A 25600-nucleotide genomic window follows, 5' to 3' on the forward strand; every position below is an offset into this window, starting at 1 on the left:
TAGAGACATTAACATTCTACTGACAGCTGGTAATGCTATATCAAAACAGCATAAAATAACCAGCATATAATAAGAAGAAAAAACACGTTTTGACTAAATATTTTTGCATTTTTGGGACATTCTATTGGAACTTATTTATTGGGGCATATAAATCAGATCGGTTTTACAAATCGCAATAGATTTCCACTCTATTCTACAGTCAAAGTCGACAGACAGTGTAGAACAGAATGGTCTTCTGCTGTAATGGCAGGTTGTGGCTTACAGGTACAGTAGGATTTTGTTCGATGAGGTGAAATGAAAACAAAACATGGACAAGTATGCACATATGTACGTCAATGTACATACCCACATACTCAACTATATATGCATAATCAATATGCATATATATAAAATAGAGTGAGGTTTTATAAAGAATTTGGGTTTTTCTTTTGAACAATTTCTTTTGATCATAATTTATTATTATTATTATCATCAGTCCAAACAGTATTCTGAATTTCCAATTGGGATATTGTTTCATAGTATGGCTTATTAAATTTAACAGTCCCAAGAATAGTCAGTTCTTTATAAAAAACTATTTCTATAGTTTCCCTTATCACTGCAATATATCTAAAGAAGATATTTCTGTGCAATTGGCTCTAAAACAAAACTTCAGAAGACAAAGAATGAATAACATTAATAAAAGTGCAAAATTAAACAACTAAAACTAAAAAAAGTCAAAACTTTACTATACAGATTTTAGATCATATTTTCTTTTGTTACTAACACGTCTCACTGTTATGTACGTTTAGAATCATTGATTTGATTGACAGTCCTAAATGTAACTGATCTTCTCCAGATAATTATTTGATACAGTGTGTATATTCTGATATAAAAGCCAAGGTCCTGTAAAGATACTTATCAAACAACTCAAACTTGACACCATGTTAAATTACAGGTCGCAATAAATGCTGACAGAGAGACAGTGGCATTTATATCTGGATGAGAAGAGAACTGCAGCTGAGATACAGATGTGAGCCTTCGCTCACCTCTGACCTTTGAACTATAAACTTACCCTATCATTAGAGGTGTGTGTGGAGATCTGTTTGGGTCAGATGAGCATCAAGTGAGACACACTCACACAATCTGCTAGTGTTAGTTGAGCTACTCCAGATGCTTTCATTCAGTGTGTTCATGTATAGTTGTGTGTACATGTATTTTGCACAATTATCTCAGTGTCTGAGAGATGTTTCCATATCATCTTAATTTTGACTTACAATCTGCCATAAAATGTTTGCGGTGTCATAAAAATGGCAGCAACACAAAACCAAAAAAACAAAACTTACAAAGAAAAATTCAAATCTTTAAAATGAAAAATTTGCACTATAGGCCAGATTTACTAACAGCTTGCGCCACCGCAAACCCTCTTTTGGCGTTAAAAAACTACTGTCAGGATTTACTAATGACACGCAGTGAAAAATTAGTGCTGAAAAGGCGTGGACGGGGTTATTTTTGCGGCTGACCTTATTGCATATGCATTTGTAGGAGTTTCCCTTTCAGACTCTTTAAGATTAAACCATAATCTAACTGCTAGTTTGCGTTGGTCAGTAAGGAAATTATCTAGTTGCGTCTGTGTTCATTAATTTGCGCGTTATCAGTAGATCACACGCGAAAACTTACCACTCCCATTGGTGCTTTTATGGGAAATAAGTAAATCTGGCCCTATTTCTCTAATGTCATTGTATAGCTCAAACTCTAAATCCTAAATTTGCACATCCATATTAATGCAACAAGTTACTCTATTGCTTTCCTAATGTAAACAGCCTACAGTAAGAATAATTACATTATTTGTGGAATTATTCTTTATTCCAGTCTTTTATAAATCAAACTATTTATTGAACATTGGTATTTTTATTAGATTGCTGTTGCAGACATTTTATAAAAGCGTTGTGCGTTTTTCCGTGATTAAGGACACTACGTTTCATATTATTTGTGCCAAAATCACTGTAACAAACAGCCTTCAAAAATCTGCAAAATTAATGATTCCTCATGTTAGACCACTTATATATCTAGTTTTACATTCATGGCCCTCTATACTAACAGAATATATTGTTACAATAAATATTATACTAAATCTAATATATATTCTTAAAAATAAAGGTTCCAAAAGGGTTTTTTCACAGCGATGCCATAGAAGGACCATTTTAGGTTTCTCAAAAGAACCTTTCAGTGACCAGTTCATAAAAGAACTGATTTTTCTTAGTGTGAAGAGTATTTTAATAATCTAAAGAACCTTTTTTTCCCTTATAAATAAACTTTTAAGGAACGGAAAGTTTCCATGTTTGTTAAAACCATCCCTGCCAGTAAAGAACCTTTATTTTTAAGACTGTAACTCATACTAAATATCCATCTCAGAAGCATCTTGGCCTAAATTAAATCATCCAAGTCTACCAGATTGAAACGCAACAGTTCAACCCTGATCCAGTATTCAGCAAGAGAAGATATTTCTACTCACATCCACAATCAGGAAGTCCAGCCAGCACCAGTAATTGGTGAAGTATTTCTTAAAGCCGTACGCGATCCACTTGAGAAACATCTCCAGCACAAAGATGTAGCTGAACACCTTGTCAGCATATTCCAACATCACCTTCACCACCTTCCGCTGTTCTATGTAAATGTCTTCAAACGCCTGTCAGAAGAAGAATATCATTACACAATAAGAACAGGAAACTTGATTCTGATTAATCTAGCAACACATTTAATCACAATATGGACCAATTTAAAGGTACCCTGTGCAACTTTTGGCACTCTAGCAGTCAATGAACAAAACACGGTTTGGAAGATGGATTTTGCTTTGATGTAAACAGTAAACGAATGGTTAAAGTTCACCAATCAGCTTTGTTCCTCACCAGAGCTCCACTACTGAGGAGGATCATGAAGATGATGAAGGTCTCGAACCAGCTGTGCTCTACTATCTGATAACACGTCTTCCTCAACCTCCACCACATCTGTCCCAAACCTCTGGTTGTGTTTATATTACAACACTTGCAGTGCTGCATACAGACTGGAGAGATACAGAGAGATTACTTTGATCAGGTCCTGTAAACACCATGCATAGTGCCATGTACACAGGAGAACAAATGTGTTTTATCTGCTTACACTTAGGGAAACACTCTTCTGGATCCATGACATCTTCTGCCATCTCAGAATATTCCTCCTCATCCTCCCCAGGCTTCCTCAGGTCCACGGTACTTCCTTCAGAGAGGCTGATGATTTCCTGTTGAACAAGGCAGCAAAGCTTGCATTGAGTTTTCATAAGATTTTTATCAACCATTACATATACCATTCAAATCCACCGTCAGTTTTAATGTGTTTAAAAGGAGACTCTTCTGCTCACCGAGGCTGCGTTTATTTGATCAAAAATGTAGTAAAAACAGTAACAATGTGAAATATTAGTACAGTTTAAAATACCCTTTTTCTATTGCAATGTATTTTAAAAATGTAATTTATTCCTGTGATGCACAGCTGAATTTTCAGCATCATTACTCCAGTCTTCAGTGTCACATGATCCTTCAGAAATCATTCTAAAATTTTACTGCACATTTTATGGAGAACAGCTTCTAGAATCACAATGCAGGCTACACACAAAAGCTTTTCCACTTTGGAGAGGTTTCCACTGTCAGGACAATCTGTTGTTGGATCACAACTTGCAAGTATGTCTTATTATTTTTAGTTGCATTTTCTATTAACAGTTCCAATTATGAGTTTTATGTTGTTGCTACGCTCTCCTGCTAGCTAAAATTTGTGTTGATATAGTGTTGTTTACACTTTTGTAAGCTCTCGCTTTTGTAAGCCTGTTCACCGCCTCTTTGGAAATTAACCATGTTTGTGTGATTGATTGCTGTTTGTATAACCATAGTTTTCCGACAAATATCATAATTAAATGTTGGATAACATCATATCTATAATGTATAAAAAAAACATACCACTCTGAAACGTCCTGTGAAATCCGTGCATTCCAAAGTCAGTGCATGAAATTCTTTCTGGATGATCTTGTTTGTTAACATTGTCAGGGTCTGAATCGGGCTCGAATTGGTTTTAAATTGCTGCAATCCTTTATATTTAAACAAGAATAGAGCTCGCAGTTATGGATTAATTATCCCAGGTGGGGACATTTCCTGAACACACGCTAAGCACTGTCAATCGCAACACATTTCAGAAGGAGCGGTGGGGGACAAAGTTTTAATAATGTAAAATATGTGAAAAATAATGTGTTTTTTTAACAATCAAGCATGGAAGCATTTTCAAGTACACCCCAAAAGCTAAATCAAGACTTTGTAAAAGGGCATACTAGGACACCTTTAAAACGTTAGCATTATGTTCTGAGTGTTACTGAGAAGTTTGGAAACCGATCCACCTTGTGCTACTTCCAGAGGCAGACAGAGTACACAGCTTCATTACTTGAGTAAAAGTACAGATACCCCTTGCTAAATGTTACTCAAGTAGAGGTAAAAGTACTACAGTCAGATGTCTACTTAAGTAAAAGTACTGAAGAACTTGTTTTAAAAGTACTTGAGAATCAAGAGTACATTTTCTAAATATTGCATTACTACTGCCACAGTTAGGGTGGCCATACGTCCGAATTTTGGCCAGACAGTCCGGATTTTAAGCCCCCTGTCCAGCACAGCCTCAAGCCGGACACTCATTGGTCCTCCTTTTTGGAATTGCGCTGAATTGTTTAAAAAAATTAACCTATAAAAATCCTGCATATTGATAGCGGGTCCAATGCCCGTAAATTAGTTAAAATCTCCTGGAATCTAGAGCTGCGCATGCGAGACAGAACATAGCCTACTGTAAGTGCTCCAAATTGTGTAGCGCTCGCACGGCAGAGAGGGAGAGAGCGAGAGACCTTGCGTGCCCTAGCCGTGAAATGACTTCTTGCAGGTTGGGATGTCTGTGTCCTCCTTTTTGGTGTTATGGAAATGGCCACCCTAACCACAGTGCTTACATTTATGTAGTAACGTCCTACATGGAGTTATGAAAAATGTGAATGTTAATACCTTGGAGAATGTACAAAGGATTCATTTTCATCTTTTTACCATGTTGCTTTATTTAACATTTAAGAAAATTTCAGAAAATTTCAGAAAATTCTGAATATTTAAATATTCTGGCGAGGTGGGGCCACGGGTTGGCACATTCCCGGGATGGACCTGCTGCGTCTTCATCCATTGTTTCGTCCATGGTTTCGTCTCTTATCTAAATCTGACCATGCAGTTGACTTTTGCGGAAAGCTGAAGGTGATTGCTGTTAGGCTGTCCCAATCAGTGGCGCCTGCACAATCCAATCCCGTTTGAGGGTGAAACAACAAATCGAGGGTTTTTCGAGAATTTTCTTTTTTCCTTTTTTAGAAGTAGTAACGGGTACTCACGGTTATGGATAGAAATGTAGTGGAGTAAAGAGTACAATATTTTGCCTCTCAAATGTACTTGAGTAAAGTCATGAGTACTCCCCAAAAATGATACTCGAGTAAAGTACAGATCTCTCAAAATTATACTTAAGTACTGTACTCAAGTAAATGTACTCCGTACTGTCCGGCTCTGGCTACTTCACCCAACAAATTACGTTCAGTTCTTTCCAAGTTTGGCTCAGATGATTTTAAAACCATGCTGGACCTACTGATAAGATATATTTCTGTATGTCTGTGTGCTTGAACGGACAAGGTAACTTATGAACCATCTCAGTTTTGCATTTCTACATTATATTCCCTCTGTCTGTTCATTCTTCATCTTATGCTTAATGCGATGCATAATTATGCTACCATTTATTTGCTTGGCCTCATATATACCGGTAGTATATCTGTCAATTCAGTGTATTTTGGCACATATAAGCCAGGAAATCAACACTGATTGAAAAATGGGTTTGGCATGGAAAACACAGACAGCTAATAGAACACATGCATCCAAGATACATATGGCGTGATACTAGCATCTAATCCACGAGCGCACAAGTCAAGGTCAGTAACCTCCAGTAAAATCTGAGATGGCAAGAGAGAGCTGTTCTAAAGCTGTCTGAATACACAGTCATTCTCCTTGTTTCTTTCTCTATGTAGGCAGGGGCCGCCTTAATACAATTTTGATGAGATTTTCCCTCCATGTAATGGCAACATATTTAAAATGATTTACAGAGATTACTGGTCCAAAGGTGCCAGCACAATCCAATGGTGCTTATGTAATCCCACATTATGAGGCGAGCAAGTGTGTGTGTACGTGTGTGTGTGTGTGTGTGTGTGTGTGTGTGAGAGAGAGAGGCTGGATTACTCTTAATTTTGTGCCTTAAGACGTCAAAAAGGTTTTGGAAGAAGTTTGCAACCAAACAATGCCAGGAAGTTCATCCTGAGATGCTTTTAATGCAGTGAATGATTCAATGACTCATTCATAAATAATTCAATTGTTTCATTACTGGATGAATTAGCTGAGTTTTTTTTTTTAACAAATCTTTTGAATGAATGATTAATGACAAATACATTTTTTTAACCGTTACTTACCATGTAATCGATGCAATCGTTATTTGAAGTGCCATGTTACTTAAAGATGATTTACTCTATTTTGATTGCTTCTGAAGCTAATTTTTATATCCAAACTATAAACTCACTTCTGCGATAATATGAATATTTGTAACACAGAAATAATGATACTATGTGGCTGAAAAGAGTCTGTGAAGCTGTTTCATGATAACTGCTTTCTCTGGGTCAGCAGCAGCAGATTTTACTTTTCCAGTGTGATTTTGTCAAAGGTTTAAAGGTACAATATGTAATATTTTTGTAATAAAATATCTAAAAATCACTTGCACAGTGTGATATATTTCCTGCAATTTTTTACTTACAATATCCCAAAAGTTCCTAAAGATTCGTCCCTGGTCATTGTCACCTGTCAATGACGTAATATCCGCATTATCCTTGGTTTACGCTCGTACTACCATAGTAACCATGGCAACAGACGTGGACAACTGCGTTACGTCTAGCGGCACGCTTACGCTGTTGTTGTTTCGTTCAAACATTATGGACCATGGCAAGCAGACTTAGGGACAAAAGGAGAACTAAAATGAGGATCAATATCAGCGTGGCGTTTTCGAGATGCCGAGAGCTCCACGTCCACGACTAACTTCGACTTGACAGGGACGCCACTCTTGTAACGTTAGACCAAATGAAACAGTACTGCGTTACCTCACAAGTTTAATTTGTCTAATAAACTGACCTGTGTTTAGTAATTCAGCACTTGCGAGTAGTTCGGTAGAATGAAATGTCCTTATTCATTTATATCCGCGGGACTCGCGTGTGACACTGATGTCTGTCTCTCGTTAGCAATCGCGACCTGCTTCATACCACAGTCATGTTAAAAACATCAATGTATTCACTCATCCATAAACATTATTAGATGAATAAGCATTACGACAAGTTCTATAATTCCGCTTATGCATCATCAACCTACTTATTGCCATTGTTAAAATTCTTATGATACTTACAGTGCCCCTATTATACTATTTTAAAGGTTCTTACTTTTGTTTTGGAGTCTCTTACAATAGGTTTTAAATGCATTCAAGGTCAAAAACACTTTCTCTTAATATACATTGCATCAGCTTTTTTTATCATAGTGTCTGTAACCGTTTAATCAAGGATTCAGTCTCTCTAAAGCCCTCCTTTCTGAGAGCCTACTCTGCTCTGATTGGTCAGATGGCACAGTCTGTTTTGTTTGGTCGGCCGCTTAGCACAGAAAACAGTGTCTTTTTAAACATGATGACAACACAAACCAAACTCTTCAAGTCTACAGTGTTTGAGGGCGGGTCAAAGTAGACGTAGTTCACAGGCAGCCAATGAAGACCATAGGCAAATAATGCATAATAGACATTATGCAAATTTATTACAAACCTAGGAAGTAAGACTGGAATTACTGACGACTCATTTCAGCTGTTAAAAATCTGTTCATTCTTTTGGGAGACAATAACTCCATTTATCCTGCACTTTGATCTTTGAAACTTTGCAGATCTTTTACATTCACAAACAGCTATATTACACACTAAATGAAAGTTAATATCTGAAAAAGCATAACAGGGGCACTTAAAACAACAGATCTTTAAAGGCCTTGTTCCAAATGGCATCTTGTGGTCTCTCTTGAGGTTTGAGAGGTACAGCAAATACCTACAGTAAATAACGACTAAATTTTAGTTCCTAACAAAGCTGTCGTCTAAGAAATAATGCTATTGTATAGACTACTTTTGGTGGTACTTTTTGGTCCACCATTCCACCATTTTATATCCACATTCCTGTGCTCCTCTCCACAGCCCGTTTCTCTTAAATAACAAATACTGTATGGCATGTCTCGTGGGTTCACCTTGTCTGCTTTGCAGCTTATCAGCTTATGAATCTGGATGACCCCCCACCCACCTATACAGCCACTGGCTCGCTTCCTCACACGTGTTATATCATATCATCTCTCTGACCTCTGACACCACTCGCTCGTTTGAGCTCCCAGCCACTCACAATAGGGATAAACAAATGAACTATTATAGGCAGTATATGAAGGATTTAGGGTTATATATCTAACTTTTCCGGATGCCATTTATGCATTTGGTTTTCTTAGAAATCCAGACATTTGAATTTAAACAGTGTAAAAGCAAGTTAGATAGCATTACTGTATGTCAATATGCGAAATAACTTCCTTGTCCATTGTTAAGTCCAAATTTGTGATAACATTTTTGGTGTAATTTCATAAAAGTTGTATGTATAAGCTACTAATTAGGGATCATAATCAAAATAAATTACATTATTCTGGTTTGGAATTTCAGTTCTATTTCACAGAACTAAAATGGAAATGATTCCGGTTTCGTAATAAACAATTCCATTAACAATTATGGATGCAGAAGGAGTTGGTCCCAAGCAACAAAGTCAAACATTTTTAAAATGATTTAAATGATTAATTAATACTCATTAATTCTAAAGAAAACATATACAGTCTTTAAGTTAGATCCAGGGTTATTTAAGATAACTACAACAAAAATTAAAATATCAACTGAAAAATAAAGCCTCCATTTCTCATTTTAGCTAAAATAACTCAAACCGAATAGAAAATAAAATAAAAACTATATTAAAAATAAAAATACCAAAATACACAAAATTACGGATCTCAATAATACAAAAATAACACTGAGCGGATCAGAAAATGAATTAACCAACCAAGAGTTATTTGACAAATCCATTAAAAATAACCAACTCTTATGATTCATTTGCTCCTGAATCGGACTACACAACCTCAAGAACCTAATGAACCAAATTCCCAACACTAATACTAATAAATCACCTCTCATAACCTCTCACCGGTTTCTGCTCTTCATCCTCTGATGACACTGTGTCTTCATCATCATCCTCCTCCTCAGGAAATTCCACGTCTGATTCTCCTGGTGCGATGGGCACACAGATGGTGAGGTTGGGATTGGTCATGTAACTGTCCTGTCCTTCTGGAATAACGCACTTCTCTCCATACCGCCCTAAACTTCCCAAACCACCATTGCACTCAGCATGGTTCTCCTTAAGGGGCGCCGGCACCTCCTTGGTCTTCTGTTTGTGCCCTGCCAGGTTCCCGTTGCAGAGGTCTTTGATGGCGTTCAGTAGCCAAGAGAAACCACAGTGGATTCGAGCGATGGCTATCTGGAGGTTGTTCATTTCTCCGTCTTCATCGGGTGCAGACAGGTTATCAGAGCTGAAAGAGCTCAACAACAGGGCCAGAAACAGATTCAACACCTAAAAGAGAAACAAAGAATGCAGATCTGTAAGCAAATTTGATTTCTGGGATTGTTTTGGGATGGACTTTAGCCAATTGAGATTGTGGACCCAACACTATTTTAGAGTGAGATAATTATATTTTCTGATGTTGCAGCTGTGCACAGCGGTACATTGACTGAAATGGTAAATCTTGATATCAGACTAGGATATTGTGAGCACAGTTGTTGGTCTAAATACCTTCAGTTACATCAACTGTTTCCATGGCAGTCCTACTGTGCCAAGCTCTTGTTCTATTGCGGGAATGTCAACCACTTACAAAAATGTCCCATGTTCATAACAGGCTTTTTCCCTGCAGTCTGGTCTATTATAAGAGCCACTTTATGGGCTGTCATGGAAACCTGATTAGTTGCACTCTGACCTTTAATCAGACAGCAAAAATAATCCCAAGCTGACTTCCCAATCCCAGACAGATCAAACTGGGTTTTGTTACAGAGGGTTTGAGAATGCTTGACCCCACACCCCAATGAAAAACATCTATAACATTTTATTATACAAAACTCTTTAAGTCCTCCGAAAATGGCTTCATGCGCATCTCTGTGGCGGAATAACGTGCTTCAATGTCACACTCGTGAGGGCTTAAACTCGTTACTGTTAAAATCCTTCTCACACAACCACAACGTCTCTGGTTACGTATGTAACCCTAGTTCCCTGAAGGGAACGAGACGCTGCGTGACAACGCTTTGGGAACGCCCCTGCGTGAGTGCGTCATGAAGCACGTATGAAATCAGTCCAATGGCGAGACAGAACATCATAGGCGGGTGACATCATCGACCAGGAAACTATATAAGCACCCCAAAACACAAGCGCGTCAGCTTCTGATAAAACTGAAGCAAGTGCTCACGGGCATGCCGGGAGTATGGCAGCGTCTCATTCCCTTCAGGGAACTAGGGTTACATACGTAACCAGAGACGTTCCCTATCAGGGAACTCGAGCTGCGTGACAACGCTTTGGGAACGCTAATACCAACGCCGCCATATGAGCAAGTGTCCGTCGTGTGAAGTCAGAGCGCACATTCGGACGAAAGCAGAGCAGATTTAGTTTCTCTTGGTCCGACGTCAAAAATGGAGGAGGACAGAAAGCCTGCAGTACAATAGGCCTGACCACATCAGTTGGAACCTTGGGAACATACCCCGGCCTAGGAAGGAGGAAAGCCTTGACCATGCCGGGTGAAAATTCCAAGCAGGAATTTGGAGGGAGAGACCAACAGAGCTTGAATATCTCCTATTCTTTTTAATTAAGATATAGCAAGAAGAAATACAGTCTTTAGAGTGAGGAATTTCTCAGAAACTTCTTCAATGGGCTCGAACGGTGCTAGAGAGAGACCTTCTAGAACAACCGCCAGGTCCCAGGTCGGCACCCTCGTGCGAACTGCTGGCCTCAGCCTCAGAGTGCCACGAAGGAAACGGGTTACAAGTGGGTGTCTCCCGAGAGAAGCTCCACTCAAGGGGACGTGGTAAGCAGATAAGTCCGCCACATACACCTTCAGTGTGGAGTGGGATAACCCTGTGGAGAAACGCTCCTGAAGGAATTCCAGCACTGCACCCACTGGGCAGTTAACTGGGTCCAGCTGGTGTTCTCCACACCAAGAGGTGAACATTTTCCACCTCAAGGCATATAATTTCCTAGTGGCCGGAGCTCTGGAGTGGAGGATGGTCTCCACGACCTCAGTCGAGAGACCAGATTCTATGAGCTGGGCCCCCTCAGAGGCCAAGCCCACAACCTCCATAGATCTGGGCGGGGGTGAAGTATCGACCCGCTCGCCTGAGAGAGAAGGTCCCTCCTGATCGGAATCTCCAGAGGAGAGCCGTCGAGGAGAGATATTAGGTCCGCAAGCCAAACTCGGGCCGGCCAGTACGGGGCTACCAACAGTAGACTGACCCCGTCCCGGCGAACCCTCTCCAAAACTCCTGGGAGCAGAGCAATCGGGGGAAATGCGTACAGGCGTGACCTCGGCCACTCCTGTACCATAGCATGCAACCCCAGAGGGACTGGAGGACTTAGGGAAAACCACAGTTGGCAGTGTGATGTTTCCCTGGATGCAAAAAGGTCTACCTCGGCACGACCGAAATGTTTCCATAGGAGCTCCACCACCTCGGGGTGGAGTCTCCATTCCCCGGGCCTCGGCCCCTGCCTCGACAGGATGTCTGCCCCCTGATTTAAATACCCCGGGATATAAATCACCCTCAATGAAAGAAGCTTCCCCTGGGACCATAGAAGGATCTGGCGAGCCAGCTTGTATAACGGGCGTAAATGCAGACCCCCTTGATGGTTTATATAAGAGACCACCGATGTGTTGTCTGACCAGACAAGAACATGATGACCTCTCAGGTCTGGGAGGAAGTGTTTCAGAGCCTGAAACACCGCCAGCATTTCTAGACAATTTATATGCCATTGAAGATGATGGTCCTGCCACAGACCCTGAGCTGAGCGACCCATCATGATCGCCCCCGAGCCTGTGAGAGAGGCATCCGTCGTTAGTGTTACAAAATGACACGGAGCGCCCAACACAGGACCTAGGGACAGGAACCAAGGTTCTTTCCACATAGCCAGGGCACGGAGACACCGTCGCGAGACCTTGATCTTGCGGAGCGGGTTTCCCCTCGGGGAGAACCCCTTGGACCTGAGCCACCACTGCAGTGGTCTCATGTACAGCAGGACGCAAGGTATAACGTTGGACGCAGCAGCCATCAGACCCAGAATTCTCTGATACTCCTTTACAGTGAGTGACTGGCCTAGCTTTGCCTGTTTGACGGTTAAGAGAATCTAAGCTATACGAGCAGGAGACAGACGTGCCTGCATCTTCGTCGAATCCCAAACCACGCCCAGAAAAGTGGTCCTCTGTACTGGAGAAAGCACACTCTTCTTGGCGTTGAGCCTCAACCCTAACTTCTTTATATGGGCGAGAACGACATCTCGATGCCAAATCGCCTGATGCTCCGATTGAGCCAGAATCAACCAATCGTCGATATAGTTTAAAATGCGGATGCCCTGGAGTCGCAGCGGAGCCAGGGCTGCATCTATACATTTCGTGAAAGTTCGGGGAGACAGTGCTAGGCCGAAAGGAAGAACCCGATATTGGTACGCTTCGCCCCCGAAAGCGAACCTCAGGAACTTCCAGTCCTCGGACCTGATTTGTGACATGATCTGCTTTTGAGTCAGCATCTTGAACTTGAGCTTCCCTACTGAGCGATTTAATAGGCGCAGATCTAAAATTGGACGCAACCCCCCATCCGGAACGATGAAATATCGGCTGTAATAACCCAACTCTCTGCTGGGAGGAAGAACTCGTTTTTAAGCCCCCTTCAGCAGCAGAGTTTTCACCTCCTGTTCCATAACCAGAGCCTGCTCGGGGTTCACCACTGTGGGAAGAACTCCTCTGAAGCGTGGCGGGCGTGATCTGAACTGAATCGCATACCCGTGCTCGATAGTCTGCAGGACCCACTGAGATATATTTGGATGGCTGTTCCAATCCGCCAAAAATTCTTCTAAGGGTACCAGTCTCTCGAGACTGGCCTCTGGAATATTTTGAGTGGCAGACACAGTGCCCTGTAACAGCGCACCGGCAGGGAACAACTGGTCTAACCGCTCCACACCGCTCCTCGGAGCGAGCGAGCGTCCCTCGGGAAAGCACGCGCTGGGACCGTCTACACCCCGGCACGCAGGCGGGGTTGGCAGAACGGGCCCCTGAGGGCACCGAGAGAGAACAAGCACCGTGTACTGCGGCGAACACCTTTCTCTCTTGGTGGGGACCACCCTCAGTACCCTGACGTTTGTGGCGTCAGGGCTTCTTCGACGAAGCCTTCCTGGCGACAATAACCGTCCTCAAATCGGCTTTGCCCCTGGAAGGCCTCGACTGAGAGCGCCTCGCCTCGGCCCAGACTTGCTGGGGAGGAGCACAAGACGCAACGCTCCTTTTCTGTTGCGCCCTGTCAGGGAGCTACTCGATGGCCGGGACTGCTCTTTCCGCCCAGCAGCCCCGGGGACATGCACCCTGAGGGGGAGGAACTTCTGGAGCGCCGCTGCCTGCTTTTTCTCTTCCTGAAACCTCATGATGACCGTATTTACCGAGTCACCGAAGAGGCCAGCGGTCGACAGCGGGGCATCCAGAAGGAAGGATTTCTCTTTCTCCTTCATGTTGGAAAGATTTAGCCATAAGTGCCTCTCCGTTGCCACCAGGGCTGCCATAGAACGGCCTACTGATCTGGCCGTCTCCTTTGTGGCACGGAGAGAGAGATCGGATGCCTGACGTAACTCTCTCAATACATCAGCACTCAATTCCTGCCCCTCACTAATATCTTTCAACAAATCAGCTTGATAAGCTTGAAGAATAGACATGGTGTGTAAACAGGATGCTGCCTGTCCAGCCGCCGAGTAAGCTTTGCCCTCCAGAGCCGAAGTGTTTCTTAGTGGTCTGGTGGGCAACGCCGGTGTCTTTTCCATGATCTCGAAACCTCGGTGTGGAGATCAGGAACGAATGGCAGACACCGATGTAGAGGTGCAGCGCGAGATGGCAAAAATCTCTCATCCAGCTTGCTCTTAGATTTAGACTCCTGTCTATCAGCTGGCCACTCAATGCTTAATTTTTAAAATGCACGAGTTAACACCTCTATAAGCTCCTCACTAGCAGGAGACTAGCAAGTAACGAGTCCCCAGTCTCTGCAGTATCCACACTTTCAACGTCCAGTTCCTCAGAACTCCTCAGCGTGCTCCCAAACCCGGATCTGAGGCGCTGGATCTACCAGGTAAGGGCAGAGATAGGGCAGAGCCCGTCTCCATCCCCGCTGATAGATCCATCTGCGAGCCCCACGATTGAAGCCTCCGCTGTGCCGCGGGGAGAGCGCACCGAACCACTCTTCTCGAAGAGGGCTCGGCGGGAGCGGAGCGTATTCATGGACAAACGCTCGCAATGCACACAATCAGCTCCCTCGAGAGCTGACTGGGTATGCTGCACTCCCATAAAAAATAACACACAGATCGTGAGTGTCCCCACCCGTGATATAGCGGGGACAGGGATGAACACACTTTCTGAACTGCTGTTCGCTCGCCATTATATATATATATATATATATATATATGTGTGTATATCGTCTCTTTATATAGTTTTTTTAAATGTGAAAAACTCCTGCCTAGCAACTTCTAGGGACAGACAAAAACACTTGAGACACAGACTGATATAATTTCACACACAGAGCGCTTGCTGAAGACTCAGAAGCTGACGCGCTTGTGTTTTGGGGTGCTTATATAGTTTCCTGGTCGATGACGTCACCCGCCTATGACGTTCCGTCTCGCCATTGGACTGATTTCATACGTGCTTCATGACGCACTCACGCAGGGGCGTTCCCAAAGCGTTGTCACGCAGCGTCTCGTTCCCTGATAGGGAACTAATCGACTTCACATCAGTTGATGGACAACTAGTCAACCATTCTGACCAAACTCTAGTTTTGGAATTTCTGGGTGAACTCTTCATTTAAAGTCACCATGAAATAAAAATGTATTATTCTTTTTAAATGGGCTGTTTTTATTATAAATTAGTTATTCGTGCACATTTAAAAAACAAAAATGAACATGCCCTTGTAATCTTTAATCAAAATAACTCCCACTTACACGTCCTTGTTTACTGGCCTAAGGGTGGGGCAACCTGATGTTGATGAACAAAATCAAGTCCTACCCTTAAGATATATGTCACAATTGACCTTATTCAGAGCAGCGCCATGACGGTTATGAAAGTGAGGTTGTGAGAGATAGACTTACTGTGTTGTCAATGCTGTATAAAGCTCCTCGATCACTTAAAATTTTCCACAGCTCATGTTGTGTGGACTTTTTTGTCTACTGAAATTCCTTGCAAAGATATTTTTGCAGTGTTTTGTCAGCAGAACAATCCAAATACACATTAAAAAACAGTACAACCCGCTGAAGAAATGTAGGCCTATGTCTATTCCTCACAGCCTCGCTTTCATTCCCATTAAAAATCAAAGATGGCACTGCTGCGACTAAGGTCAGTAGGTGAGATAATATTATTGCAATTTTCGTATTATGCTGAAGTTCAGACTCAGTTCAGATTTAAGACTGTACTTTGTAAAATGATGTTCGATGAAGTGGTCTGTGATTAAATTGAAACAAACATCAAAAAAGATGCACATTTTCTGTAGAAATAATAATTTTTGATTTTGATAAAAATGTGGATAAAATTTTGATAATTTTGGATCACATGTCATCTTAGTGATTTTAATTTAAGACCTTCACTGAGAGATCATCCACACCACTTGAGATGTGACAAAGTGCCTCACAATTTTAGATGTCCATGCTGTCTACCCTTCTACCCGGCTTTAAAAATAATAATGAATGAATTACCAATGTCATACAGCTGCTTCTGTAGCGTTTTTTCTGGAGCATCTCAAATTTATGGCAATTTAGTGTTTTAAGATGCAAAACTTCTGTGTATGTGATGTTTCTTCTCATGGTGTTTTTTTTTTTATTTTTATTTTATTTTTTTTGTCTAGTCAATAAACGATTGTGATGTCTAAACGTTTGAGAGTCAGGAGTTCAGTGGACATCATGACCCCATCATAGAGTCATTTCAATAATAATCCAATCACGGCAGAGGAAATCCTGTGTTTAAACACCAGCGCTTCTGTCTCCTGTTACTGCCCATCTATGCGTCTGAATTAGCCAGTGCATAAATCCATTCTCTCAAGTTTGTCTTTAAAGGAATAATTTACCTAAACATTTGGCATGCTTTAGTTTTTTTTTTTGCATACAACAAAGGTGGGTGGTAATTTATTTTGTACTTTGCCAAGCTCCAAAAAATACCATAAAATATCCTAAACATTGTCCTTGGAGCTTGTCAGTATAAAATATGCATTCACTTTATTATTAGCTTGGACATTCTGGCTAACGCCTCCTTTTTCTGTTTTGGAGAAGACAAGAAGGTTAGTCAATGATGAACAAATTTAAATTTATGGGCGAATTACCCCTTTATCTTAATCTTTATTCAATAACTATTCAAACATGCAGAATTTAGGTCATTTATATAGCGCTTTTTACAAAACAGATTGTTTAAAAGCAGCTTTACAGAGATAAGAGGAAAATAACGCAAACAAGTTTGTTTCCAGAAGAAAATAGTGTCACAGTCCAGCTTAAGTAAGTTCAGTGATGTTTCATTTTTGTTTTAAAAAAGTTATTAATTTAGTATATTTATATATACATATATATATATATATATATATATATATATATATATATATATATATATATATATATATATATATATATATATATATATATATAGCAGTTCCATCTGGTTTAAGATCAGAGTCATTACACCGGGATGCAGACCGTGCAGTAACGAGCTGCGAAAAGTAACGAGGGCGTCAGTTTTACAGTATAAATTAATCCTTTGGAAATGCGGCAAAGTGGATTTGCATTCACAGCACAGAAAACAGCATCTTCTCCACATGTTGACAACACAAACCAAACTCTTCCAGTCTCAGCTTCAACTACAGTGTTTGAGGGCGAGTCAAAGTAGACCTTGTTCAAGGGAAGCCAATGAAGACCATAGGCTGGCATTATGCAAATTTGTTACAAACCTAGGTGCTTTAAAGTATTACTAGATAAAAAGATGAATTTGCATTTATTAGGAACATGGATAATCTTACTCTGATCAATCACATCTTCATACAGTAATCCAGACTAATTTATTATGTGTGAAGAAAAAGACTGCTGAGTGATGTTTTACTGCAGAATGTCGTGATTGAACAATCAGAATCAAGTATTCCACAGCATCTCATTATCATAACATGAGCAAAACACTGCTCTCGTACTCACCACCAGGTTTCCTATGACCATGACCAGCATGAAGACCAGAATGCAAAGCGGCTGTCCAGCCACCTCCATACAGTCCCACATGGTCTCGATCCATTCCCCGCACAAGACCCTGAAGACGATGAGGAAGGAGTGGAAGAAGTCCTTCATGTGCCAGCGAGGAAGGGTGCAGTCATAGCTGATCTTGCACACGCAGTCCTGATAGTTTTTTCCAAACAGCTGCATGCCTACCACAGCGAAGATGAAGACGATGATGGCCAAGACCAGTGTCAGGTTCCCCAAAGCACCCACTGAGTTACCAATGATCTTTATCAGTGTGTTGAGGGTGGGCCACGATTTCGCTAGTTTAAAAACTCTCAGCTGAGGACAAAATACAGAACATATATCAATATAGTTAACATGAAATTCAAAATAACCCTAATTAATTCAGTAAATTCTTTCTGGTCTTATAATGCTTGTTTGATTCCAGACCAAAAAAAAAACGCCTTTCAGTATCGGCTTCTGTCGCTAAGCTCTTTCATTTTTCATACCATTGAACCAGTACAGAGAAACTTTTGACCATCGAGTTTTGATGGAATACATTTTTGAATATCTCAAGAAATACATCAGATTTCAGAAGTTGTAAATGCATTCGTGTTTAATTAAATTGCAAGATATGTTTTGGCTGTACTCTATAATGTCTCTCAAATTATTAAATTAATAATCATTTATTCATTTAGCTGACGCTTTTATCCAAAGCGACTTACAATTAATCATGTTGCAAACCATCAGATTTTGTATGCCAATCAAATACACATTTTTTTATGTAAATTCACCTAACTGGTCATTTTATTTCAGCTAAAGCATGACCTATATTTAGTTTGCAATGTGACTAATGTTGAACTAAAAGAAAGTTATAATCCACTTTTTGAGATGTCAACTCCAACATATTTAATCTCACTAATGGATAAAGGATTACAGCCCAGCCAAATATGCATGTGGGTGAAGCCATGAAAAAGTAACATTTTTAATGTACACACACAGCGCTGCTTAACAACTGTTTCTATTATCACAATATAAAGGGATGTTAAAAGCACTGTGCAGCTTTAATCTGTTAATGAATTGTAAGACGCTTGAGGTCACGTGGGGTCATACAAGTTCTGATGGACTCTGCGTGCCACCTTTGTCACGCGTACTGTTTTTCATAAATACAGATGTGTCGATGGTCTATCTGCACTAATGGATTAAGTGTGTGTCAAATACACTTATGCCTATTAATTACAGACCACAGGTCAGGTTTCATGATCCTTCCATGTCTTGAGATCCATAAGTATGTGAGTGTTACGGCAGATGTTTAACAGAGATTCTGATTTAAACATTTGTGTGAATAAATTCAAATAGTCTGCTTCAGTTAATGGATAATTTGCTGATTTTCAGCCAGCTTTGTATTGTTACAATATCTGTAGCATATTTAAATGGAAAATGTGTCAACTTTTATTCTTTCTTCATGTTACCTGCTCCCAGATATCCCTGATTATTTGTCTGCAAATTCCACCAGATGACACAAAACAAATAATTTTGCATCATCTGGTGGAGTTTTGACAGCTCCAGGACTTTTTTTTTAAACATTAAATCAACAGAGGGGTGGCACCAAAATCAAAAGTGCATTATGAGTATTGAAGTTTTAGGCAAAAGGGAACACCACAGCCCTTTTTCTCGGTTTTCTCTGGTCGCGTAGCGGTTTTTTCTTTTTCATTTTTTTTCCCGTCTCTAAAGTGTAGATAGCCAAGTTATATCAAAAGCCCATTTTGCTAGCAGTGAATTCCCCCTTAACTGATTCAAAACTCTGATTCAATGATTCACTCAAAAATATTCACAGGTCTCCTAATGGCATTCTCATATATTGTCCATGTGACAATCCACTGCTGTCCAGTCTAGTGAATTTAATATGTCTATTTACAAGCAGGATCGAAACTTACCAGTCTGAACGAGCGAAGGACTGACAGACCCTCCACATTGGAAAGGCCCAACTCCATCAGACTCAAACTAACGATAATTCCATCAAAGATGTTCCAGCCTTGCTGAAAGTAATAGTACGGATCCAGAGCAAAGACCTTCAGCATCATCTCCGCTGTGAAGATTCCAGTGAACACCTGGTAAGCAAGAACAAAACTTTACATTTAAAATCATACCCTACGGGTCAAACCTTTCCTGATCCCGTCCCCCCTCTCTCCCACCTCACTTCCTGTCTAGCTACAGTCCTAATAAAAGGCAAAAACGCCAAAAAATACATCTTTAAAAAAAAACCTGTATCAGTTTTCACAAAATATGGTTTAGTCCACTTATTTTTTAGTGCATTTTGGGATATCGCATAAAAAAACACAGGATGGAAGGAATACCAAGATGTGCAAAAATTCTAAAAATGAGCATAAAAAAACGTATGCACCCAATTGAGGCAGATACATTTTTCTTATCCGATAAGACAACGTGCATAAACATAAACATAAACATTCTCAACAGTGGATGTGATTGAATAACTGGACTAACCAGTGGACTAATCATTGCTCAGTATCTCAAAAGTTTTAGTCATTCTGAAATTCCTGAGCCAAAGTCTGTCGAAAGAATGATTTAGTTTAATTCCCTCCCAGAGGTGTCTCACATGATTGCGTCCCCAAACACCAGCTTCCGAACGCAAGAGAACATGACAGCCTTTAAAGCTTTCCCGATTGCAGCAAATTCCATTTTTATTACAGATACTTTGTGCCAATTTCCTAGGAAACAACTATTTTGTTCTCTCGAACACATGGGATGGAAACGCATGCCTTCTTCGCAAATGTTTCATTCCAATTTTTCTTTAATCTGATATTCCAATTTAGCGCACAAGTTAAATTTGCAACTTTGGTTGGAAACATAGCTATTGATAATAATAAGAAATGTTTTTTGAGCATCAAATCAGCATATTAGAATGATTTCTGAAGCATCAAGTGACACTGAAGACTGGAGTAATACTGCTGAAAAGTTTGCTTTGCAATCACACAAATAAATTACCTTTTAACATATATTCACTTACAAAACAGTTATTTTAAATTGTAATAATATTTCACAATATTACATTTTTTACTGTATTTTTTAATCAAATAAATACAGCCTTGTAACTGTTGACCAGTAGTTTAATTCTACAGATGCAGAAGAAGAAATGAAAGAGGGCTGGTTGAGATACTCAAACAAACCAAGTTTTTAATTACTGTAATTGTCCTCACCAGGTTTCCAACACTCAGCATACTGTTGAATTCATCAGTCATGGGATAGTGCTCCAGTGCCATGAACAATGTGTTGAGAACAATGCAAATGGTAATTGCAAGGTCCAGGAAGGGGTCCATCACCATGACTTTAAGTGTGTCCTTCACTCTCAGCCAGGCTGGAGAACATGTCCAAATCAGGTACTTCTTCGCAAATTCATACCAGCATGGAGGACACTTCTGATGGGCCTCTTCAAGTTCTAAGAGAAGAGATGGAAAACAATGAATAAGTAACTTTTAGGACGTCAAGCTTATAGTTTATATTTTAGGCATTTAAGGTAAAATCAGAATCTTTTTAATCATCTTTTAATAGATAAATAGTTTTTCCTTGAGGGTAGTGTGATAAAAACGAGAGCAATCAATGTTCATTTTTGCTTCTCACTATTTGTCCCATGAGAAAGCGTTTCAGAAGAGAGTTCAATGCTCTCAAACTGTGCTCACATTTGTCAAGATACAAAAGTCTGCAAACAAAAGTTAGAGATCTCAATGTGAACTCAAATATTTCTCATCAAATTCTTCTCAAACCAAATGATCTACTTCTGATATGATCCGATATCCACATTGATACTCTCACATTTACTCCTATTACTCCACAGCATGTCCAAAATTCTCTCATTTGTCTGTTTTTTTTAATTTTTCCTAAATAATTTGAGTCCATCACACCTTCCATGGCGTCACTGAAGAAGCTGACAGAGCTCAGTCCTCTCTTCCTGTGAGGGGGCGGGACTTCCTCCTGCATGTCGACAGTCAGCTTGGCAGCTGCAGTGTTCTGTTCAGTCTGACACACTGACTCCTGTCAATCAAAATGTGTGAAGAAACATGTTGGATTCATAGCCTCCACAAAATAGTGCCTTGTGAATGTAAAACAGCACGAATTAACAAGGCTAAACCTAGAACCATTGATGCATGGCAATGTTTTTCTTCCAACATATTGGACTACATAAAGAAATGACCTTTTTTTTTACTTTTTTTTCTTTTTTCTCTTCTCCTCCTCCTTTCATATTGTTAAATTATTGATAATGTGTCTGTTGCTCCCCCTTCCCTGTCTGTTCGTTTGAGTGGATGTTATTTTATTTCTAAAGACAATAAAGAGTTGATCACAAAAAATTTTATCACTATTTTATCGACCAGCGAAATATTAAAAGTTGGATACATATTATATCCAACTTTGTCTGCATATATACAGTACACTAATGAAACCAGTATATATTGTATAGCCTGATTATTTTATTTTCATTGCAAAATGTAACTATATTGTCTCCAGTTATTGTACTCCTATTTATCCGGGTACATATAGTACACTCACATAAAGCAATATATACTATGAAGCAAATCTCAACGGCCTGTATGCTTGTATCATCACAAAATGTTAATTATATTTCCGCCCGGCTCTAATCTGCTAAATGCGACTATAAGACACGAAAATATTAAGACATTATAAACATTTACATCTTGATTTTCTGTAAAGCTGCTTTGAATCAATGTGTATTGTGAAAGGCACTATACAAGTCACCAGTTTGATACATTCCTCACCTTGTTGCAATGCATTCCTCACTAACTTTTGGGACAAACCCATCAACTCCATAAAAAAATTAATTAGATTTGGAATAGCTTACCATTATTTGTTAGGGATGCTGACTCTCTACATGTTTTTAAAGTACAACTTGAGACATATTTGTTTGCCATGGCCTATTCGTCCTTTTGATGGAAATTGTTTAAATGATTTTATTTTGTTTTATTCTATTACTATTGTAGTATTTTTTTTCTACTTTTCGGTGATGATGTAAAGCACATTGGTCAACTTGTGTTGTTTTAATAAATAAATAAAGGTATAAATAAAGGTGACATTGACATTGGATAGATGTGTCTGGACATTCTCCTCAATAATAATACTTTTGTGTTCTTTGGAGGACAAACATACAGGTTTCTAATCAATGTAAATCTGGTGTGATGCAGATAAGAGCATACCGTGCCCTCCTTGACCTGCTCCATACTGAACGCTGGAAAAGAGGTTGGGGTGTGCAGGCCGATGCTGGTGATGCCGTTCTGGTCCAAAGAAAGGTTTAGTCTGCCGTTAAGAGTGAGGGTTGGCGTGAACACCTGTGAGGAGTGACTCCTGATGCTGCCCGTGCGCCGCTTGTGCCACGGAGTCGCCATAGAGCCCGCTCGGCTCCGGCCGGGGTCATGGATGCTGTGTTCGTCGTCTGCAAAGTCGGCCTCTGAACTGTTGCGCGGCCGGAAGGTAAAGATACTGAGTTGGCTTCCACAACGAGTGCTCAGAGGATGAGAGGAGAGAGTGGCTAGCAGAGGGTGAGCTGGCTGGAGGACAAGAGTTTCAAAGAGAGATTAGAACTAGGCAGATGATATAAGACATTCATATAGCAAGACAAAAGCAGAAAAGTTAAGTTAAAAAGGTTAAGTGCACTATTTATTTTTGTATAAACTTTTTATTCATTTTTTAAATACAGAACACTCAAAATTTTTGAATAATTACGATTTTTTTAAAGTCTCTTACACTCACCAAGACTGCATTTATTTGCTCAAAAATACAGTAAAAAAAACAGTAATATTAAAATAACGGTTTTCTATTTAAATATATTTTAAAATGTAATGTATTCCTGTGATCAAAGCTGAATTTTCAGCATCATTACTCCAGTCTTCAGTGTCACATGATCCTTCAGAAATCATTCTAATATGATGATTTGCAATTATTTAACATTGGTAATCAATTATTAATAATAGTTCTTATTATTATCAATGTCGCTGCTTAATATTTTTGTGAAAACTGATAAAAAAAGTCAGGATTATTGGATGAAATATCAAAAGAACAGCTTTTATTTGAAATAGAGATCTTTTGTAACATTATAAATGTTTTTACTGTCACTTGAATCAATGTAATTCATCCTTGCTGAATAAAAGTATTAATTTCGATTTAAAAAAAGAAAGATCTTACCCCAAACACGGGGCAAGTTTTGACTAAAGGTCAAAAGTTTGGAATAATTCATATTTTAATGTTTTTGAAAGAAGTCTCTTCTGCTCACCAAGGCTGCATTTATATGATCAAAAATGCCGTAACACAGTATTGTCAAATATTAAATATTTGCATTTAATCAAGGAATCTTGGGCGGGGGGGGATTATCATGGTTTTCACAAAAATAAAAAGAATCAAAAACTGTTTTTAACAATGCATAATAAGAAGAAATGTTTCTTGAGCAGAAAATCAGTATATTGGAATAATTGGAGACTGCAGTAATGATGCTGGAAGTTCAGCTTTGCATTACAAAAATAAATTATACTTCAGTATATTTTCAAATAGTAAACAGTTATTTTAAATTAAAATGATTTTTCACAGTATTCCTGTTTTTACTGTATTTTTTATCAAATAAATGCAGCCTTAATGAGCAGAAGAGACTTCTTTGAAAAACATTAAACAATATGAATTATTCCAAACTTTACACCGCCAGTGTATATTTCTCCTGTTATAATTATTTTGGGCTTTAAATGTGCTCAAGGGTAACACTTTGCAATATGTCTCATTTCTTAACATTAGTTTATGCATGAACTAGGATTAATAAATGCATTTTTTTAATCATAAAAAATGACAGATGGTTCCTTGAAGCTAAATATAAATAAAACAGGTCTGAAATAGTTGGGAAATACTTACTTTCTCATCAAACGGATCAAATTTTGGCAAAATGTTTTCCTCCGTCTCCTCTGATAGCGTTCTGTGGGATCTCGTTCTACTTTGGCCTTTCAAAGAGTCTTTCCGAGAGAAGGTTGACGGAGATAAATCCACTGCCAGGGCCATCTCAGCGTCTTTTCGACGCTGTCTTGCTAATGCCTAACACCAAAGAGAATAGAAAAATCAGATGCGCTTGATCTGAATTTGCAATGAGTATAATAACTAAGTTCTTGCAGTGCAAAGCAAAACATTTTAGGTAGTTGCTGCATGGAAAAAGAACATAATTTCAGTCATTTTAAGCTGTATTCAAAAACATTTGCAATCCATCCCAGACAGCAACATAGTGTCGGCCCAGATCCGGCCCACATCTGGTTCGTGTGGAATCCACGTGTACCGGATGTGGGTCAACACAAAAAATTAAGGTCCAGGTGATTGTTGTTTATTTCAGACTATTAATAAGAATAGTTGTCAAATTACACTCTGTTCCTTGCGTAGCTGCTCCATCGCCAGCTGAAACTCTCTTTCTTTTGCCCAGGCTTCTGCAATGGTCGCCTGGTTTTGCTCCTCATATGCCATGGCCACGACAGCCAGGATCAAGTTCACCAGGTAAAACGAACCCAGAAATATCACCAGCACAAAGAAAATCATGTACGTCTTCCCAGCTGACCGCAAAGTCTGCCCCGGAGAGGAAGATAGCAGAGGAGAAGGAGAGAGGTTTGTAATAATAATTAGTCTCTGTGATAAAAGGTTCTTATGTCTTCAATGTCAAGGCTTGTACCTGATGGTAGAGGTTTTCCCAGTAGTCTTGTGTCATTAGTCTGAAGAGAGCCAGGAAGGCCCAGCCAAATGTGTCAAAGCTTGTGTAGCCATAGTTTGGGTTCCGACCTGTTTTTAAACAGTCAAATCCATCAGGGCACTTCCTGTGTATGAAAGAAACATGAAGATTTTTAACGGCGGGAATGATAATGTAAGACATAGGAGCATATATCATTCTTGGAAGAAAAGGTT

The 25600-nt window shown here is 39.7% G+C and overlaps 1 protein-coding gene across 4 annotated transcripts in view; it reads right to left on the reverse strand.

The window, feature by feature from the left end:
• Window positions 1-25600, reverse strand: part of scn12aa (sodium channel, voltage gated, type XII, alpha a) — an 82904-nt gene that overhangs the window by 8201 nt on the left and 49103 nt on the right. For all 4 annotated transcript variants that reach the window (XR_013200729.1, XR_013200728.1, XM_077222099.1 and 1 more), the window contains exons 9-20: window positions 25371-25512; window positions 25070-25267; window positions 24575-24751; window positions 22879-23229; window positions 21574-21703; window positions 20872-21110; window positions 19591-19764; window positions 17636-17992; window positions 9347-9769; window positions 3136-3253; window positions 2886-3040; window positions 2492-2665 (exon numbers count right to left, since the gene is read on the reverse strand). Coding sequence is in view for 2 of the 4 variants with exons in the window: in XM_077222099.1 (XP_077078214.1) it covers window positions 2492-2665; window positions 2886-3040; window positions 3136-3253; window positions 9347-9769; window positions 17636-17992; window positions 19591-19764; window positions 20872-21110; window positions 21574-21703; window positions 22879-23229; window positions 24575-24751; window positions 25070-25267; window positions 25371-25512 (2638 nt within the window). In the remaining 2 variants the exon portion in view is untranslated. The remainder of the gene's footprint in view (window positions 1-2491; window positions 2666-2885; window positions 3041-3135; window positions 3254-9346; window positions 9770-17635; window positions 17993-19590; window positions 19765-20871; window positions 21111-21573; window positions 21704-22878; window positions 23230-24574; window positions 24752-25069; window positions 25268-25370; window positions 25513-25600) is intronic.

This window comes from Siphateles boraxobius, unplaced genomic scaffold (genome assembly GCF_051911475.1).
Source record: "Siphateles boraxobius isolate OS27281-9 unplaced genomic scaffold, OSU_SipBor_1 86, whole genome shotgun sequence".
Classification (NCBI taxonomy): domain Eukaryota; kingdom Metazoa; phylum Chordata; class Actinopteri; order Cypriniformes; family Leuciscidae; genus Siphateles; species Siphateles boraxobius.